Raw genomic sequence first — 16,028 nt, 5'->3', positions numbered from 1 at the left:
CAAAGCTGTATACTGTGTGTGCAGTGACTGGTCAGAGCTGTATACTGTGTGTGCAATGAGTGGTCAGAGATGTATACTGTGTGTACAGTGAGTGGTCAGAGCTGTATACTGTGTGTGCAGTGAGAGGTTATAGCTGTATACTGTGTGTACAGTGAGGGGTCAGAGCTGTATACTGTGTGTGCAGTGAGAGGTTAGAGCTGTATACTGTGTGTGCAGTGAGAGGTCAGAGCTGTATACTGTGTGTGCAGTGAGGGATCGGAGCTGTATACTGTGTGTGCAGTGAGAGGTTAGAGCTGTGTGTGCAGTGAGTGGTCAGAGCTGTGTGCAGTGACTGGTCAGAGCTGTATACTGTGTGTGCAATGAGTGGTCAGAGCTGTATACTGTGTGTACAGTGAGGGGTCAGAGCTGTATACTGTGTGTGCAGTGAGAGGTTAGAGCTGTGTGTGCAGTGAGTGGTCAGAGCTGTATACTGTGTGTGCAGTGATTGGTCAGAGCTGTATACTGTGTGTGGAGTGAGGGGTCAGAGCTGTATACTGTGTGTGCAGTGAGAGGTCAGAGCTGTATACTGTGTGTGCAGTGAGAGGTTAGAGCTGTATACTGTGTGTGCAGTGAGGGGTCAGAGCTGTATACTGTGTGTGCAGTGAGGGGTCAGAGCTGTATACTGTGTGTGCAGTGAGTGGTCAGAACTGTATACTGTGTGTGCAGTGAGATGTCGGAGCTGTATACTGTGTGTGCAGTGAGGTGTCGGAGCTGTATACTGTGTGTGCAGTGAGGGGTCGGAGCTGTATAATGTGTGTGCAGTGAGGGGTCGGAGCTGTATACTGTGTGTGCAGTGAGAGGTCAGAGCTGTATACTGTGTGTGCAGTGAGGGGTCAGAGCTGTATACTATGTGTGCAGTGAGGGGTCGGAGCTGTATACTGTGTGTGCAGTGAGGGGTCGGAGCTGTATACTGTGTGTGCAGTGAGTGATCAGAGCTGTATACTGTGTGTGCAGTGAGGGGTCGGAGCTGTATACTGTGTGTGCAGTGAGGGGTCGGAGCTGTATACTGTGTGTGCAGTGAGTGATCAGAGCTGTACTGTGTGTGCAGTGAGGGGTGGGAGCTGTATACTGTGTGTGCAGTGAGAGGTCAGAGCTGTATACTGTGTGTGCAGTGAGTGATCAGAGCTGTACTGTGTGTGCAGTGAGGGGTGGGAGCTGTATACTGTGTGTGCAGTGAGGGGTCGGAGCTGTATACTGTGTGTGCAGTGAGTGATCAGAGCTGTACTGTGTGTGCAGTGAGGGTCGGAGCTGTATACTGTGTGTGCAGTGAGGGGTCGGAGCTGTATACTGTGTGTGCAGTGAGTGATCAGAGCTGTAATGTGTGTGCAGTGAGGGTTCATAGCTGTATACTGTGTGTGCAGTGAGGGGTCGGAGCTGTATACTGTGTGTGCAGTGAGGGGTCGGAGCTGCATACTGTGTGTGCAGTGAGTGGTCAGAACTGTATACTGTGTGTGCAGTGAGGGGTCGGAGCTGTATACTGTGTGTGCAGTGAGGGGTCGAAGCTGTATACTGTGTGTGCAGTGAGAGGTCAGAGCTGTATACTGTGTGTGCAGTGAGTGATCAGAGCTGTATACTGTGTGTGCAGTGAGGGTCGGAGCTGTATACTGTGTGTGCAGTGAGAGGTCAGAGCTGTATACTGTGTGTGCAGTGAGGGTCGGAGCTGTATACTGTGTGTGCAGTGAGGGGTCGGAGCTGTATACTGTGTGTGCAGTGAGGGGTCAGAGCTGTATACTGTGTGTGCAGTGAGGGGTCGGAGCTGTATACTGTGTGTGCAGTGAGGGGTCGGAGCTGTATACTGTGTGCAGTGAGGGGTCGGAGCTGTATACTGTGTGTGCAGTGAGGTGTCGGAGCTGTATACTGTGTGTGCAGTGAGGGCTCGGAGCTGTATACTGTGTGTGCAGTGAGGGGTCGGAGCTGTATACTGTGTGTGCAGTGAGAGGTCAGAGCTGTATACTGTGTGTACAGTGAGGGATCAGAGCTGTATACTATGTGTGCAGTGAGGGGTCGGAGCTGTATACTGTGTGTGCAGTGAGGGGTCGGAGCTGTATACTGTGTGTGCAGTGAGGGGTCGGAGCTGTATACTGTGTGTGCAGTGAGTGATCAGAGCTGTATACTGTGTGTGCAGTGAGGGGTCGGAGCTGTATACTGTGTGTGCAGTGAGGGGTAGGAGCTGTATACTGTGTGTGCAGTGAGTGATCAGAGCTGTATACTGTGTGTGCAGTGAGGGGTGGGAACTGTATACTGTGTGTGCAGTGAGGTCAGAGCTGTATACTGTGTGTGCAGTGAGTGATCAGAGCTGTACTGTGTGTGCAGTGAGGGGTGGGAGCTGTATACTGTGTGTGCAGTGAGGGGTCGGAGCTGTATACTGTGTGTGCAGTGAGTGATCAGAGCTGTACTGTGTGTGCAGTGAGTGGTCAGAGCTGTACTGTGTTTGCAGTGAGAGGTCAGAGCTGTACTGTGTGTGCAGTGAGGGGTCGGAGCTGTATACTGTGTGTGCAGTGAGGGGTCGGAGCTATATACTGTGTGTGCAGTGAGTGATCAGAGCTGTACTGTGTGTGCAGTGAGGGGTGGGAGCTGTATACTGTGTGTGCAGTAAGGGGTCGGAGCTGTATACTGTGTGTGCAGTGAGAGGTCATAGCTGTACTGTGTGTGCAGTGAGGGGTGGGAGCTGTATACTGTGTGTGCAGTGAGGGGTCGGAGCTGTATACTGTGTGTGCAGTGAGTGATCAGAGCTGTACTGTGTGTGCAGTGAGGGGTGGGAGCTGTATACTGTGTGTGCAGTGAGAGGTCAGAGCTGTATACTGTGTGTGCAGTGAGTGATCAGAGCTGTACTGTGTGTGCAGTGAGGGGTGGGAGCTGTATACTGTGTGTGCAGTGAGGGGTCGGAGCTGTATACTGTGTGTGCAGTGAGTGATCAGAGATGTACTGTGTGTGCAGTGAGGGTCTGAGCTGTATACTGTGTGTGCAGTGAGGGGTCGGAGCTGTATACTGTGTGTGCAGTGAGTGATCAGAGCTGTAATGTGTGTGCAGTGAGGGTTCATAGCTGTATACTGTGTGTGCAGTGAGGGGTCGGAGCTGTATACTGTGTGTGCAGTGAGGGGTCGGAGCTGCATACTGTGTGTGCAGTGAGTGGTCAGAACTGTATACTGTGTGTGCAGTGAGGGGTCGGAGCTGTATACTGTGTGTGCAGTGAGGGGTCGAAGCTGTATACTGTGTGTGCAGTGAGAGGTCAGAGCTGTATACTGTGTGTGCAGTGAGTGATCAGAGCTGTATACTGTGTGTGCAGTGAGGGTCGGAGCTGTATACTGTGTGTGCAGTGAGGGGTCGGAGCTGTATACTGTGTGTGCAGTGAGGGGTCAGAGCTGTATACTGTGTGTGCAGTGAGGGGTCGGAGCTGTATACTGTGTGTGCAGTGAGGGGTCGGAGCTGTATACTGTGTGCAGTGAGGGGTCGGAGCTGTATACTGTGTGTGCAGTGAGGTGTCGGAGCTGTATACTGTGTGTGCAGTGAGGGCTCGGAGCTGTATACTGTGTGCAGTGAGGGGTCGGAGCTGTATACTGTGTGTGCAGTGAGAGGTCAGAGCTGTATACTGTGTGTACAGTGAGGGGTCTGAGCTGTATACTATGTGTGCAGTGAGGGGTCGGAGCTGTATACTGTGTGTGCAGTGAGGGGTCGGAGCTGTATACTGTGTGTGCAGTGAGGGGTCGGAGCTGTATACTGTGTGTGCAGTGAGTGATCAGAGCTGTATACTGTGTGTGCAGTGAGGGGTCGGAGCTGTATACTGTGTGTGCAGTGAGGGGTAGGAGCTGTATACTGTGTGTGCAGTGAGTGATCAGAGCTGTATACTGTGTGTGCAGTGAGGGGTGGGAACTGTATACTGTGTGTGCAGTGAGAGGTCAGAGCTGTATACTGTGTGTGCAGTGAGTGATCAGAGCTGTACTGTGTGTGCAGTGAGGGGTCGGAGCTGTATACTGTGTGTGCAGTGAGTGATCAGAGCTGTACTGTGTTTGCAGTGAGAGGTCAGAGCTGTACTGTGTGTGCAGTGAGGGGTGGGAGCTGTATACTGTGTGTGCAGTGAGGGGTCGGAGCTATATACTGTGTGTGCAGTGAGTGATCAGAGCTGTACTGTGTGTGCAGTGAGTGATCAGAGCTGTACTGTGTGTGCAGTGAGGGGTGGGAGCTGTATACTGTGTGTGCAGTGAGGGGTCGGAGCTGTATACTGTGTGTGCAGTGAGAGGTCAGAGCTGTACTGTGTGCGCAGTGAGGGGTCGGAGCTGTATACTGTGTGTGCAGTGAGTGATCAGAGCTGTACTGTGTGTGCAGTGAGGGGTGGGAGCTGTATACTGCGTGTGCAGTGATGTACATGTATATGTTACCCCGCAGTACCTGCAGTCCGTGCGTTCTCTGCTGGATGAGGAACGTTTTAATCGGATGAAGTTTCTGTCGAATGAATTCCAGGCAGAACTGGGCCCCAAGTTACAGAAATACCTGCACCTCAAGTCCTGGTGGGCGGCAAACTATGTATGTAACAGGGAGCGTGTACTGATACTACTAATACTACGCACGCTATGTATGTAACAGGGAGCGTGTACTGATACTACTAATACTACACAAGCTATGTATGTAACAGGGAGCGTGTACTGATACTACTAATACTACGCAAGCTATGTATGTAACAGGGAGCGTGTACTGATACTGCTAATACTACGCACGTTATGTATGTAACAGGGAGCGTGTACTGATACTACTAATACTACACAAGCTATGTATGTAACAGGGAGCGTAACCCGTGGATCCAGTTTATCGCTGTGCGCTGCACCTCTACATCTGTGGCTACCCGAATCATTTCTACAAGCAGGAGCACGCTTTCCAGAAGGCACAATGGGCAAGGTCACGTGAGTTGTACCTTCAAACAGTACATAGAGGTATTTTATTGGTGTGTTTATATAAGTGTCAGTACCAGTCCACATTGGCAGTGAGGGGGTGGGGCTCATATATCTCCATCACCCACACTCACCAGGACATTTATTCAGGTCACAGACTACACACGCACCCATATATACCTCACTCAATCATATACCTTATACCCAGCCTATTTCCTTCAATCAAGAAATCATTGTTAATTACAGAGCATGTCACTTGAGCACTATATTTGAACATTGTTCTTCTACTATGTATGTAACAGGGAGCGTGTACTGATACTAATACTACGCAAACGATGTATGTAACAGGGAGCGTGTACTTATACTACTAATACTACGTAAACTATGTATGTAACAGGGAGCGTGTACTGATACTAATACTACGCAAACTATGTATGTAACAGGGAGCGTGTACTTATACTACTAATACTACGCAAACTATGTATGTAACAGGGAGCGTGTACTGATACTAATACTACGCAAACTATGTATGTAACAGGGAGTGTGTACTTATACTACTAATACTACGCAAACTATGTATGTAACAGGGAGTGTGTACTTATACTACTAATACTACGCAAACTATGTATGTAACAGGGAGTGTGTACTGATACTACTAATACTACGCACGCTATGTATGTAACAGGGAGTGTGTACTGATAATAATACTACGCAAGCTATGTATGTAACAGGGAGCGTGTACTGATACTAATACTACGGCAAGCTATGTATGTAACAGGGAGTGTGTACTTCTACTACTAATACTACGCAAGCTATGTGTGTAACGGAGTGTGTACTGATACTACTAATACTTCACAAGCTATGTATGTAACAGGGAGTGTGTACTGATACTAATACTACGCAAACTATGTATGTAACAGGGAGCGTGTACTGATATTACTAATACTACGCAAGCTATGTATGTAACAGGGAGTGTGTACTTATACTACTAATACTACGCAAGCTATGTTTGTAACAGGGAGCGTGTACTGATACTACTAATACTGCTAATACTACGCAAACTATGTATGTAACAGGGAGCGTGTACTGATATTACTAATACTACGCAAGCTATGTATGTAACAGGGAGCGTGTACTGATACTGCTAATACTACGCAAGCTATGTATGTAACAGGGAGTGTGTACTGATACTAATACTACGCAAGCTATGTATGTAACATAGTATCTACTGATACTGCTAATACTACGCAAGCTATCTATGTAACAGGGCGTGTGTACTTATACTACTAATGCTACGCAAGCTATGTATGTAACAGGGAGCGTGTACTGATACTAATACTACGCAAACTATGTATGTAACAGGGAGCGTGTACTGATACTGCTAATACTACGCAAGCTATGTACAGTATGTAACAGGGAGTGTGTACTGATACTAATACTACGCAAACTATGTATGTAACAGGGAGCGTGTACTGATACTGCTAATACTACGCAAGCTATGTACAGTATGTAACAGGGAGTGTGTACTGATACTAATACTACGCAAACTATGTATGTAACAGGGAGCGTGTACTGATACTGCTAATACTACGCAAGCTATGTATGTAAAAGGGAGTGTGTACTGATACTACTAATACTACGCAAACTATGTATGTAACAGGGAGCGTGTACTGATACTGCTAATACTACGCAAGCTATGTATGTAACAGGGAGTGTATACAGTACTAATACTAATACTACGCAAGCTATGTATGTAACATAGTATCTACTGATACTGCTAATACTACGCAAGCGATGTATGTAACAGGGAGCGTGTACTGATACTACTAATACTACGCAGGCTATGTATGTAACAGGGAGTGTGTACTGATACTACTAATACTACACAAACTATGTATGTAACAGGGAGTGTGTACGTATACTGCTAATACTACGCAAGCTATGTATGTAACAGGGAGCGTGTACTGATACTAATACTACGCAAGCTATGTATGTAACAGGGAGTGTGTACTGATACTGCTAATACTACGCAAAGTATGTATGTAACAGGGAGCGTGTACTGATACTGCTAATGCTACGCAAGCTATGTATGTAACAGGGAGTGTGTACTGATACTGCTAATACTACGCAAACTATGTATGTAACAGGGTGCATGTACTGATACTACTAATACTACGCAAAGTATGTATGTAACAGGGAGCGTGTACTGATACTACACAAGCTATGTATGTAACAGGGAGTGTGTACTGATACTACTAATACTATGCAAGCTATGTATGTAACAGGGAGTGTGTACTGATACTGCTAATACTATGCAAACTATGTATGTAACAGGGTGCGTATACTGATACATACATACTTTGCGTAGTATTAGTAGTATCAGTACACACTCCCTGTTACATACATACTTTGTGTAGTATTAGTAGTAACAGGGAGCATGTACTGATACTACTAATACTACGCAAGCTATGTATGTAACAGGGAGCGTGTACTGATACATACATACTTTGCATAGTATTAGTAGTAACAGGGAGCGTGTACTGATACTACACAAGCTATGTATGTAACAGGGAGTGTGTACTGATACTACTAGTACTATGCAAACTATGTATGTAACAGGGAGCGTGTACTGATACTAATACTACGCAAACTATGTATGTAGCAGGGAGCGTGTACTGATACTACTAATACTACGCATAGTATGTATGTAACAGGGAGCGTGTACTGATACTAATACTATGCAAACTATGTATGTAACAGGGAGTGTGTACTGATACTAATACTACGCAAACTATGTATGTAGCAGGGAGCGTGTACTGATACTACTAAAACTACGCAAACTATGTATGTAACAGGTAGCGTGTACTGATACTAATACTATGCAAACTATGTATGTAACAGGGAGTGTGTACTGATACTACTAATACTACACAAACTATGTATGTAGCAGGGAGCGTGTACTGATACTGCTAATACTATGCAAATTATGTATGTAACAGGGAGCGTGTACTGATACTGCTAATACTATGCAAACTATCTATGTAACGGAGCGTGTACTGATACTACTGTACTAATACTACGCAAGCTATGTATGCAACAGGGAGCGTGTACTGATACTACTAATACTACGCAAGCTATGTATGTAACAGGGAGCTTGTACTGATACTGCTAATACTACGCAAGCTATGTATGTAACAGGGAGCTTGTACTGATACTACTAATACTACGCACGCTATGCAACAGGGAGCGTGTACTGATACTGCTAATACTACGCCAAGTATGTATGTAACAGGGAGTGTGTACTGATACTACTAATACTTCACAAGCTATGTATGTAACAGGGAGCGTGTACTGATACTAATACTACGCAAGCTATGTATATATATATATATAGCACCTTCCCCCACCCCCTGGGAGATGTGTGGCTACGGTATATGTGTGGTGCTATACCTGTGGCGTACAGAAGATCTGAGCCTCCGCTGCTGGGAACCCGGGGTGCACCTGCGTGATGCTCGGTAGCGCCTCCACCTGTGCGGGACTCTAGCGTGTGGAATCCCCCGTTACAGGACACACACAGAATACACACTGGGTAAAGCAGAACAGTTTTACTGCTAATATAGTTACAGCCGTCCCACCAGGCCCCGCACAGCCGTACCTTCCAATACTCCACACCCTCTCAAAGGAGTCCCCAAAAGTACCAAGGGGCCCGTGGGCACCCATCCAACCCGGTGTCTACAAGGTCAACCCCCCACCCAATGTATGGTACAGCGCTGCCCACTAATGTGTGAAGGTGAGTTGGTGCACTTTGTTGGGTACCTGCCGGGCGTGTCCACACCCTGGCGCGCCAATGCTGTAGCTGATGATGGGATCCACGGATCCGTTGCCGTAACCCGCGAAGCCTCCGCCTCTACGTTGGGTGGTGTCCCGCCTGGACTGTGCCACCTTTTGACGAGTCTCTATGTGATGGGTGATCTGGTCCCAGACCACCTATGGACAATATGCAGTCGCGTCCTGTCTGTATCCCTCACTCTGAAGCTACAGGACAGTGTCCCTATCTATGGGCCTGTCCCTGTAGCAACCACAAGCTGAGGGGAGTCGGGGCCTGAGAGGGGGTATCTGGCCTAGTGCAGGTGCCACAGACACCTGCACACACAACCTACCCCTTCCTTGTCCCAGCTCCGTGGTGTAACCACGCGAAAAGTACCTTCTCTGGTGCAGGGGAAAGCTGCAGCCCTATTGGCTGTGTGGCGTCACCTGGTTCGCTGTCCCTATGCCTGATGGGACTTGTAGTCCCAACGGAGCCCTAGTGAAACTGGGGCGCTCCCTTTACAACAATACTTACAACTGAACAAGAGAATGGGGGTACAGGATAAATAAATGAATATACATATACCACCCTTCAAAGGCTCAGGGTCTGCTGCTCAACCCCTGGAGATGATCTTCCCACGATCCTCATGTAGGAATATGCAGAAAGGGAGAAACAGAGGCGCAGACGGGTCGGAATTAATATCAGACCCGTGATAAATACATCACATTGAGAACCAATGGTTAAGTGTACAGGGGAAATGAGAGTATGGATCAGTATGTACACACGGCCTGTGTGCTACTCAGTGCTTAAGTGTACAGGGGAAATGAGAGTATGGATCAGTATGTACACACGGCCTGTGTGCTACTCAGTGCTTAAGTGTACAGGGGAAATGAGAGTATGGATCAGTATGTACACACGGCCTGTGTGCTACTCAGTGCTTAAGTGTACAGGGGAAATGAGAGTATGGATCAGTATGTACACACGGCCTGTGTGCTACTCAGTGGTTAAGTGTACAGGGGAAATGAGAGTATGGATCAGTATGTACACACGGGCCTGTGTGCTACTCAGTGGTTAAGTGTACAGGGGAAATGAGAGTATGGATCAGTATGTACACACGGCCTGTGTGCTACTCAGTGGTTAAGTGTACAGGGGAAATGAGAGTATGGATCAGTATGTACACACGGCCTGTGTGCTACTTACTCAGTGGTTAAGTGTACAGGGGAAATGAGAGTATGGATCAGTATGTACACACGGGCCTGTGTGCTACTCAGTGGTTAAGTGTACAGGGGAAATGAGAGTATGGATCAGTATGTACACACGGGCCTGTGTGCTACTCAGTGGTTAAGTGTACAGGGGAAATGAGAGTATGGATCAGTATGTACACACGGCCTGTGTGCTACTCAGTGGTTAAGTGTACAGGGGAAATGAGAGTATGGATCAGTATGTACACACGGCCTGTGTGCTACTCAGTGGTTAAGTGTACAGGGGAAATGAGAGTATGGATCAGTATGTACACACGGCCTGTGTGCTACTTACTCAGTGGTTAAGTGTACAGGGGAAATGAGAGTATGGATCAGTATGTACACACGGCCTGTGTGCTACTCAGTGGTTAAGTGTACAGGGGAAATGAGAGTATGGATCAGTATGTACACACGGCCTGTGTGCTACTCAGTGCTTAAGTGTACAGGGGAAATGAGAGTATGGATCAGTATGTACACACGGCCTGTGTGCTACTCAGTGGTTAAGTGTACAGGGGAAATGAGAGTATGGATCAGTATGTACACACGGCCTGTGTGCTACTTACTCAGTGGTTAAGTGTACAGGGGAAATGAGAGTATGGATCAGTATGTGCACACGGCCTGTGTGCTACTCAGTGCTTAAGTGTACAGGGGAAATGAGAGTATGGATCAGTATGTACACACGGCCTGTGTGCTACTCAGTGCTTAAGTGTACAGGGGAAATGAGAGTATGGATCAGTATGTACACACGGCCTGTGTGCTACTCAGTGCTTAAGTGTACAGGGGAAATGAGAGTATGGATCAGTATGTGCTCACACGGCCTGTGTGCTACTCAAGGGAAATAAAGGTATCTTTGTTGTTTCTGTCTTCCTACTAACCCAAAACACTTCTTCTGTCTCTGAACGCCATGGGTGCGCCACTCAGGGCGTATACAGTGGGAGACAGCGCCACATATATAAATAACATGCCTTTATTTACCAAAACATAGTGAGCCGACAGATCACTCGCATGAAGAAACTGCTCAGGGACTCCGGCGTCAGCCTCCCGCTCTCCGGCGTCAGCCTCCCGCTCTCCGGCGTGAGCCTCCCGCTCTCCGGCGTCAGCCTCCCGCTCTCCGGCGTCAGCCTCCCGCTCTCCGGCGTCAGCCTCCCACTCTCCGGCGTCAGCCTCCCACTCTCCGGCGTTAGCCTCCCGCTCTCCGGCGTCAGCCTCCCGCTCTCCGGCGTCAGCCTCCCGCTCTCCGGCGTCAGCCTCCCACTCTCCGGCGTCAGCCTCCCGCTCTCCGGCGTCAGCCTCCCGCTCTCCGGTGCAACCTCCCGCTCTCCGGCGTCAGCCTCCCGCTCTCCGGCGTCAGCCTCCCGCTCTCCGGCATCAGCCTCCCGCTCTGCGGTGCAACCTCTCGCTCTCCGGCGTCAGCCTCCCGCTCTCCGGTGCAACCTCTCGCTCTCCGGCGTCAGCCTCCCGCTCTCCGGTTCAACCTCCCGCTCTCCGGCGTCAGCCTCCCGCTCTCCGGTGCAGCCTCCCGCTCTCCGGTGCAGCCTCCCGCTCTCCGGTGCAGTGTCCTCCTGTATGCCGCGTCCGGTCTGCAGGACTGATCACCGTCAGTGCAGGCGTCAGGCAGTCCTCGAGCAGACACACAAATTTCCAAACCAGGTCTCTGCACACAGGCCCGTGTGAGCACATATTGATCTACACTCTCATTTCCCCTGTACACTTAACCATTGGTTTTCAATTGCATATATTTATCACTGGTCTGATATTAATTCTGACCCCTGTCTGCGCCCCTCTGTTTTGCCCTTCTACCTAATGGCTGTTGCTTGCGTGGTCCTACTGTGTATGTGCGAGTCTTGCGCATGCGCAATCAATTTCAATATGGCGGTGACCTGCTACGGGAGCCGCCGGCGATTCGGTCACCCTGCCGATGGAGATCAGGACAGGCTCAGGTTGTTTCTCTGTAGTTCTTCTCCTGGTATTTAGCGGCTTCAGCCGTAGTGGGCTCTAGGGTGTCCAGAGATCAGCCCCCACTATTGCACACGTCTCCCTCCTGCCCAGGGACTGAGACTCAGACAGGAGTATGATGAACAAGGGTCTTTATTGGCGGGCATTCACTGCAGTTCTTCCTCACAGCGGTGCTCAGAGGTCCCAGGCCTCTGGGTGGTGATAGCCCCTGATCTTACAGGGCATCTGGGGGTTGAATCAGAAGTTCCACGCTCATCCCGCCATGGGTGAGACTCTCAGCTGTACTGATCTCTTACTGTAAGGAATCGGGGAACACGTCCCTTGCGGCGTGTTCCCTCCTTACCTCCTAAAAGTACTGCAGGTGCCGCTGCCTCCGGTCCCCTCTCCGCCCGTGCGCGCACCCCCGCTCCAGTTACAGAGTGCGCGCTTACCCGCTCCACTTCTGCTGCTGCCGCGGAGCTTGACTCCGCCTCCTTGTGCTTCCCTAGTGCGCGACGCGCACGCGTGATGTCGCGCTGCGATCCCCAGCTGCGTGTCAAGCACTAATTCCCCCTCGTCTCCTGTGAGCCTATCCCGGCCTCCGCTGGTGCTGAGCCTCCGCCGGTGCTGAGCCTCCGCCCCACTGCTATAGGTTTCCTGTTCCTTTATATTTCCTGCACTCAGTCAGTGCTCAGCATAACCTCTCGTAGCCTCGTGCTGTGCAGGGCCTCGTGCTTTGCTCTCTCGTTTGTCTTGCAGTTACCGCTTTGTTACCGACCCGGCCTGTTTGTGAACCCTCTCTGGGTCTCGACCTCGGCATTACCCTCGGCTACGTGTACCTCTCTAACCCCTGAACTTGGCTCCACGGATACCGACTACGCAGCTCTCTCTTATCCCAGACCTCGGCTTACGGACTTCCACAATTCTACATTCTCCTATCCAGGACCCGGCAAGTATACCAACTAACCCTCTATCTCCAGCCCAGACCCGGCAACGTTACAAACCACCCTCCAGGCACGCCTCCGCTGCTCTGAGTGTGTGGGGTACTAACTTACCTCCTCAGTACCGGGCTCTTGTCTGGTTTGTGGGCAGCACGAGCGTTACACTTACTCCTCCAGAGCAGGACTGACTACATTTGCCACTCCCTCCTAGGAGGAACAACAAGGGGCGGGATCATGGTCTATACCTGATAGACTGATACAAATACTATGCAAGCTATGTATGTAACGGGGCGTGTGCTGATACTACTAATACTATGCAAACTTTGTAACGGAGTGTGTACTGATACCACCAATACTACACAAACTATATATGTAACGGAGCATGTACTAATCCTACGCAAACTATGTATGTAACAGGCAGTGTGTACTGATACTACTAATACTACGCAAACTGCATGTGTACTGATACTACTAATACTACCCAAACTACATATGCAACAGGGAGCATGTACTAACTACGCAAACTATGTAACAGTGAGCGTACACTGGTATTACTAATAGTACACAAACTATGTATGCAACAGGAAGTGTGTACTGCTATTAATAATACTCAAACTATTTTGGAGAGTAAAGTCTCCATTTTTGATGATACTGTGGCCTGGGTTCCCCTTCCGGTCCCCCGCTTAGCTCCGTGAGCAAATGGGCAGCGTTGCGGGCAGGTGTGAGCCGGCGACAGGCTCGCCGGAGGCTCCGGTGGCTCCTGTAGTAGGGTGCCGCCATCGTGTGGGAGACAGGGCGCGGAGGTTTGTGCATGCGCAAAGGGAGCCCGGCGGCTATTACTTAGTGGCGCATGTGCAATGCAATAGCGCGAGGCAGCTATTAGGGAGATAGGGCTTCGCGGGGACTACAAGCCCTATAGTGCACAGGGGCAAGTAGTCAGGTGTCAAAGACAGGCCAATAGGGCTGCGAAGAACCCCCCCTGGCTGGACAATTGATACATTTGGCGCATCTGGGATCACGCCAGTTGGTAGAGGGACCTCTGAAGAGCAGGTTGTGTCCAAGGAGCAGTGCTCCTCTGGACTAGGCCAGATCTTCCCCCTTAGGCCCCAGTTAGGCCCCGACTCACTGCAGCTTGTGGCTGTTATAGGGAAAGCAAATAGTCAGGGACCTTTCCCCAGTAGCTGCATATAGTCGGGTGCAGCACCGGTGAGACGCCATGCGGTGGCTGCGGCCTGTGGTCTGGAACCAGACCAGCTACTTGGTAAAGACGGTAAGGTGATATTATCCACGCTGGAATTCACCCCACGCCGAGGCAGACGCCATCGCGGATGACAACGTTGGATCAGAGGGATCCTCTTTGTTCTGCATCACCCAGGTGCTGGAACCCCGGGCAGGTACCTAACTAAGTGAACCACCACTCCACGGGATAGCGCTATCTCCAACACTTTGGGTGGGCCTTGACATTGGGAAAGGGACATCAGGGTAATGGTGCCTGGCACCCAATGTACTTTGGAGACAATCACTGTTGGTATCAGTTTGGGGTTTATATTACTGTGTGGTACAAGGTACCACTATTATTGTGTTCACTAAAGGTTGTGAGTATATATTTGTGTTCGTGTATTATTAGTATTGTTCCTGTAAGGGTTCATCCCGTCAAGTCGGGATTCCTTGCAGGTGGAGGCGCTGTCACCATAAGAATCAGGTACACCCCGGGCTCTCAGCGGCGGAGGTTCAGACCTTCTGTGAGCCACAGGTAATGCACCACACACACCGTAGCCACCATATCTCCCATAGGGTGGGGGAAAGTGCGTTACTATACTACATTGTGTAAGGTACTGTAGTAGAATCAGAGCAGGATGTAATTTCTCTCCAGAAGGACTTGGAGAGACTGGAAACTTGGGCAGGTAAATGGCAGATAAGGTTTGTCACAGGAGACCAGAACTTTTACAGCTAAACCACCGGGATCACCAGCACCGGGCAGGGCAAAGTTGTTGAATAAAATGGGGTGTATTCTGGCACACAATAAAGAGTTATGTCTGCACACCTGAATGTATATAATAAAAGCAATATACTTGCCATATAGAGGTACCGGTGCTCCGTGGTGTCAGGGTTCTGCTCGCCACAAACCAGGGTCGGACCGCGAGGCTGAGGTGGGGTTGTAAAAGCACCGACCTTAGACCGCGCAGGCTGATCCGGATTGCGAAGTTCGTAGTCATACGTAGCAGGATCAGGATTGGAGAAGACAGCATCGTCGTTGTACAAGCCAGGGTCAGAACAGGAGACATCAGGATAAACATTGTCCAAGTAGGAGTTCGGCAACAGGGAGTCAGGAAAGCCCCGCTTCAGCTTAGGAGCGCGGGGGTGGCCTCTGCGCGTGCGGCGACCATGGCCCATGGTACTGGTCTCAGGAGGTGGAAGACAGACCAGATTTACACACCGCCTAGCTGCACGGGTGCACCAGTGCTACAGCGCAAGAGTCCTGAGCGGGTTAGGGAATCCTCTGTCTCAGCGCAGGAACCAGGACACGGCCTCTCTAGATTAGGGAAAGAGTAGGCCCCAGGAACCAGGAAGCTGTAGATACACAGGGAAACCTCCGCTTCAGTGCAGGAATCCAGGAGACTGAAGGACGCAGGGGCGAAACCTCCGCTTCAGTGCAGGAATCCAGGAGGCTGAAGGATGCAGGGACGAAACCTCTGCTTCAGCACAGGAGAACAGGAAGCTGAAGGACGCAGGACGGAACCTCCGCTTCAGCACAGAAGAACAAGCGGGAGCTTGAAGGAAGCTGAAGGACGCAACCTCCGCTTCAGCACAGGAGAACAAGCGGGAGCTTGAAGGAAGCTGAAGGACGCAGGACGGAACCTCCGCTTCAACACAGGAGAACAAGCAGGAGCTTGTGGCAGAACAGGTAGTGACATCCGGTAAGGACTATGCTCGGCAGGGAGCATTGTGGGAAAGCAGTACTTAAAGGCCAGCGGGCCAATCCCCAGCGGGGGTGTGAAGGTACTGCTCCAATGAGTGAATGCAAGTCTAGGTTGCAGTGATAGGCTGCACAGCTGCAGTAGATACCAGAGGGAGTGTGTATAGCTTTGGTGAGTGAATCCAGGCGGCAGCAAACCTCAGGAGAGCTGTTCCAGAACTACACCGGTCTGCAAGGTAAGGCAACCAGTAAACCGCGGAGCGG

At 50.0% G+C, this 16,028-nt stretch overlaps 1 protein-coding gene across 1 annotated transcript in view; it reads left to right on the top strand.

Moving 5' to 3' along the window:
• CPT1B (carnitine palmitoyltransferase 1B) overlaps positions 1-16,028 on the top strand; it is a 203,219-nt gene that overhangs the window by 14,697 nt on the left and 172,494 nt on the right. The window contains exon 4 of the mRNA XM_075599234.1: positions 4,423-4,560. Coding sequence (XP_075455349.1) covers positions 4,423-4,560 — 138 coding nt within the window. The remainder of the gene's footprint in view (positions 1-4,422; positions 4,561-16,028) is intronic.

The sequence above is a fragment of the Ascaphus truei genome, chromosome 5 (genome assembly GCF_040206685.1).
Source record: "Ascaphus truei isolate aAscTru1 chromosome 5, aAscTru1.hap1, whole genome shotgun sequence".
NCBI classification, from domain to species: domain Eukaryota; kingdom Metazoa; phylum Chordata; class Amphibia; order Anura; family Ascaphidae; genus Ascaphus; species Ascaphus truei.
Note: the sequence above shows the minus strand (reverse complement) of the source record. Positions and strands in the feature narration are given on the sequence as shown.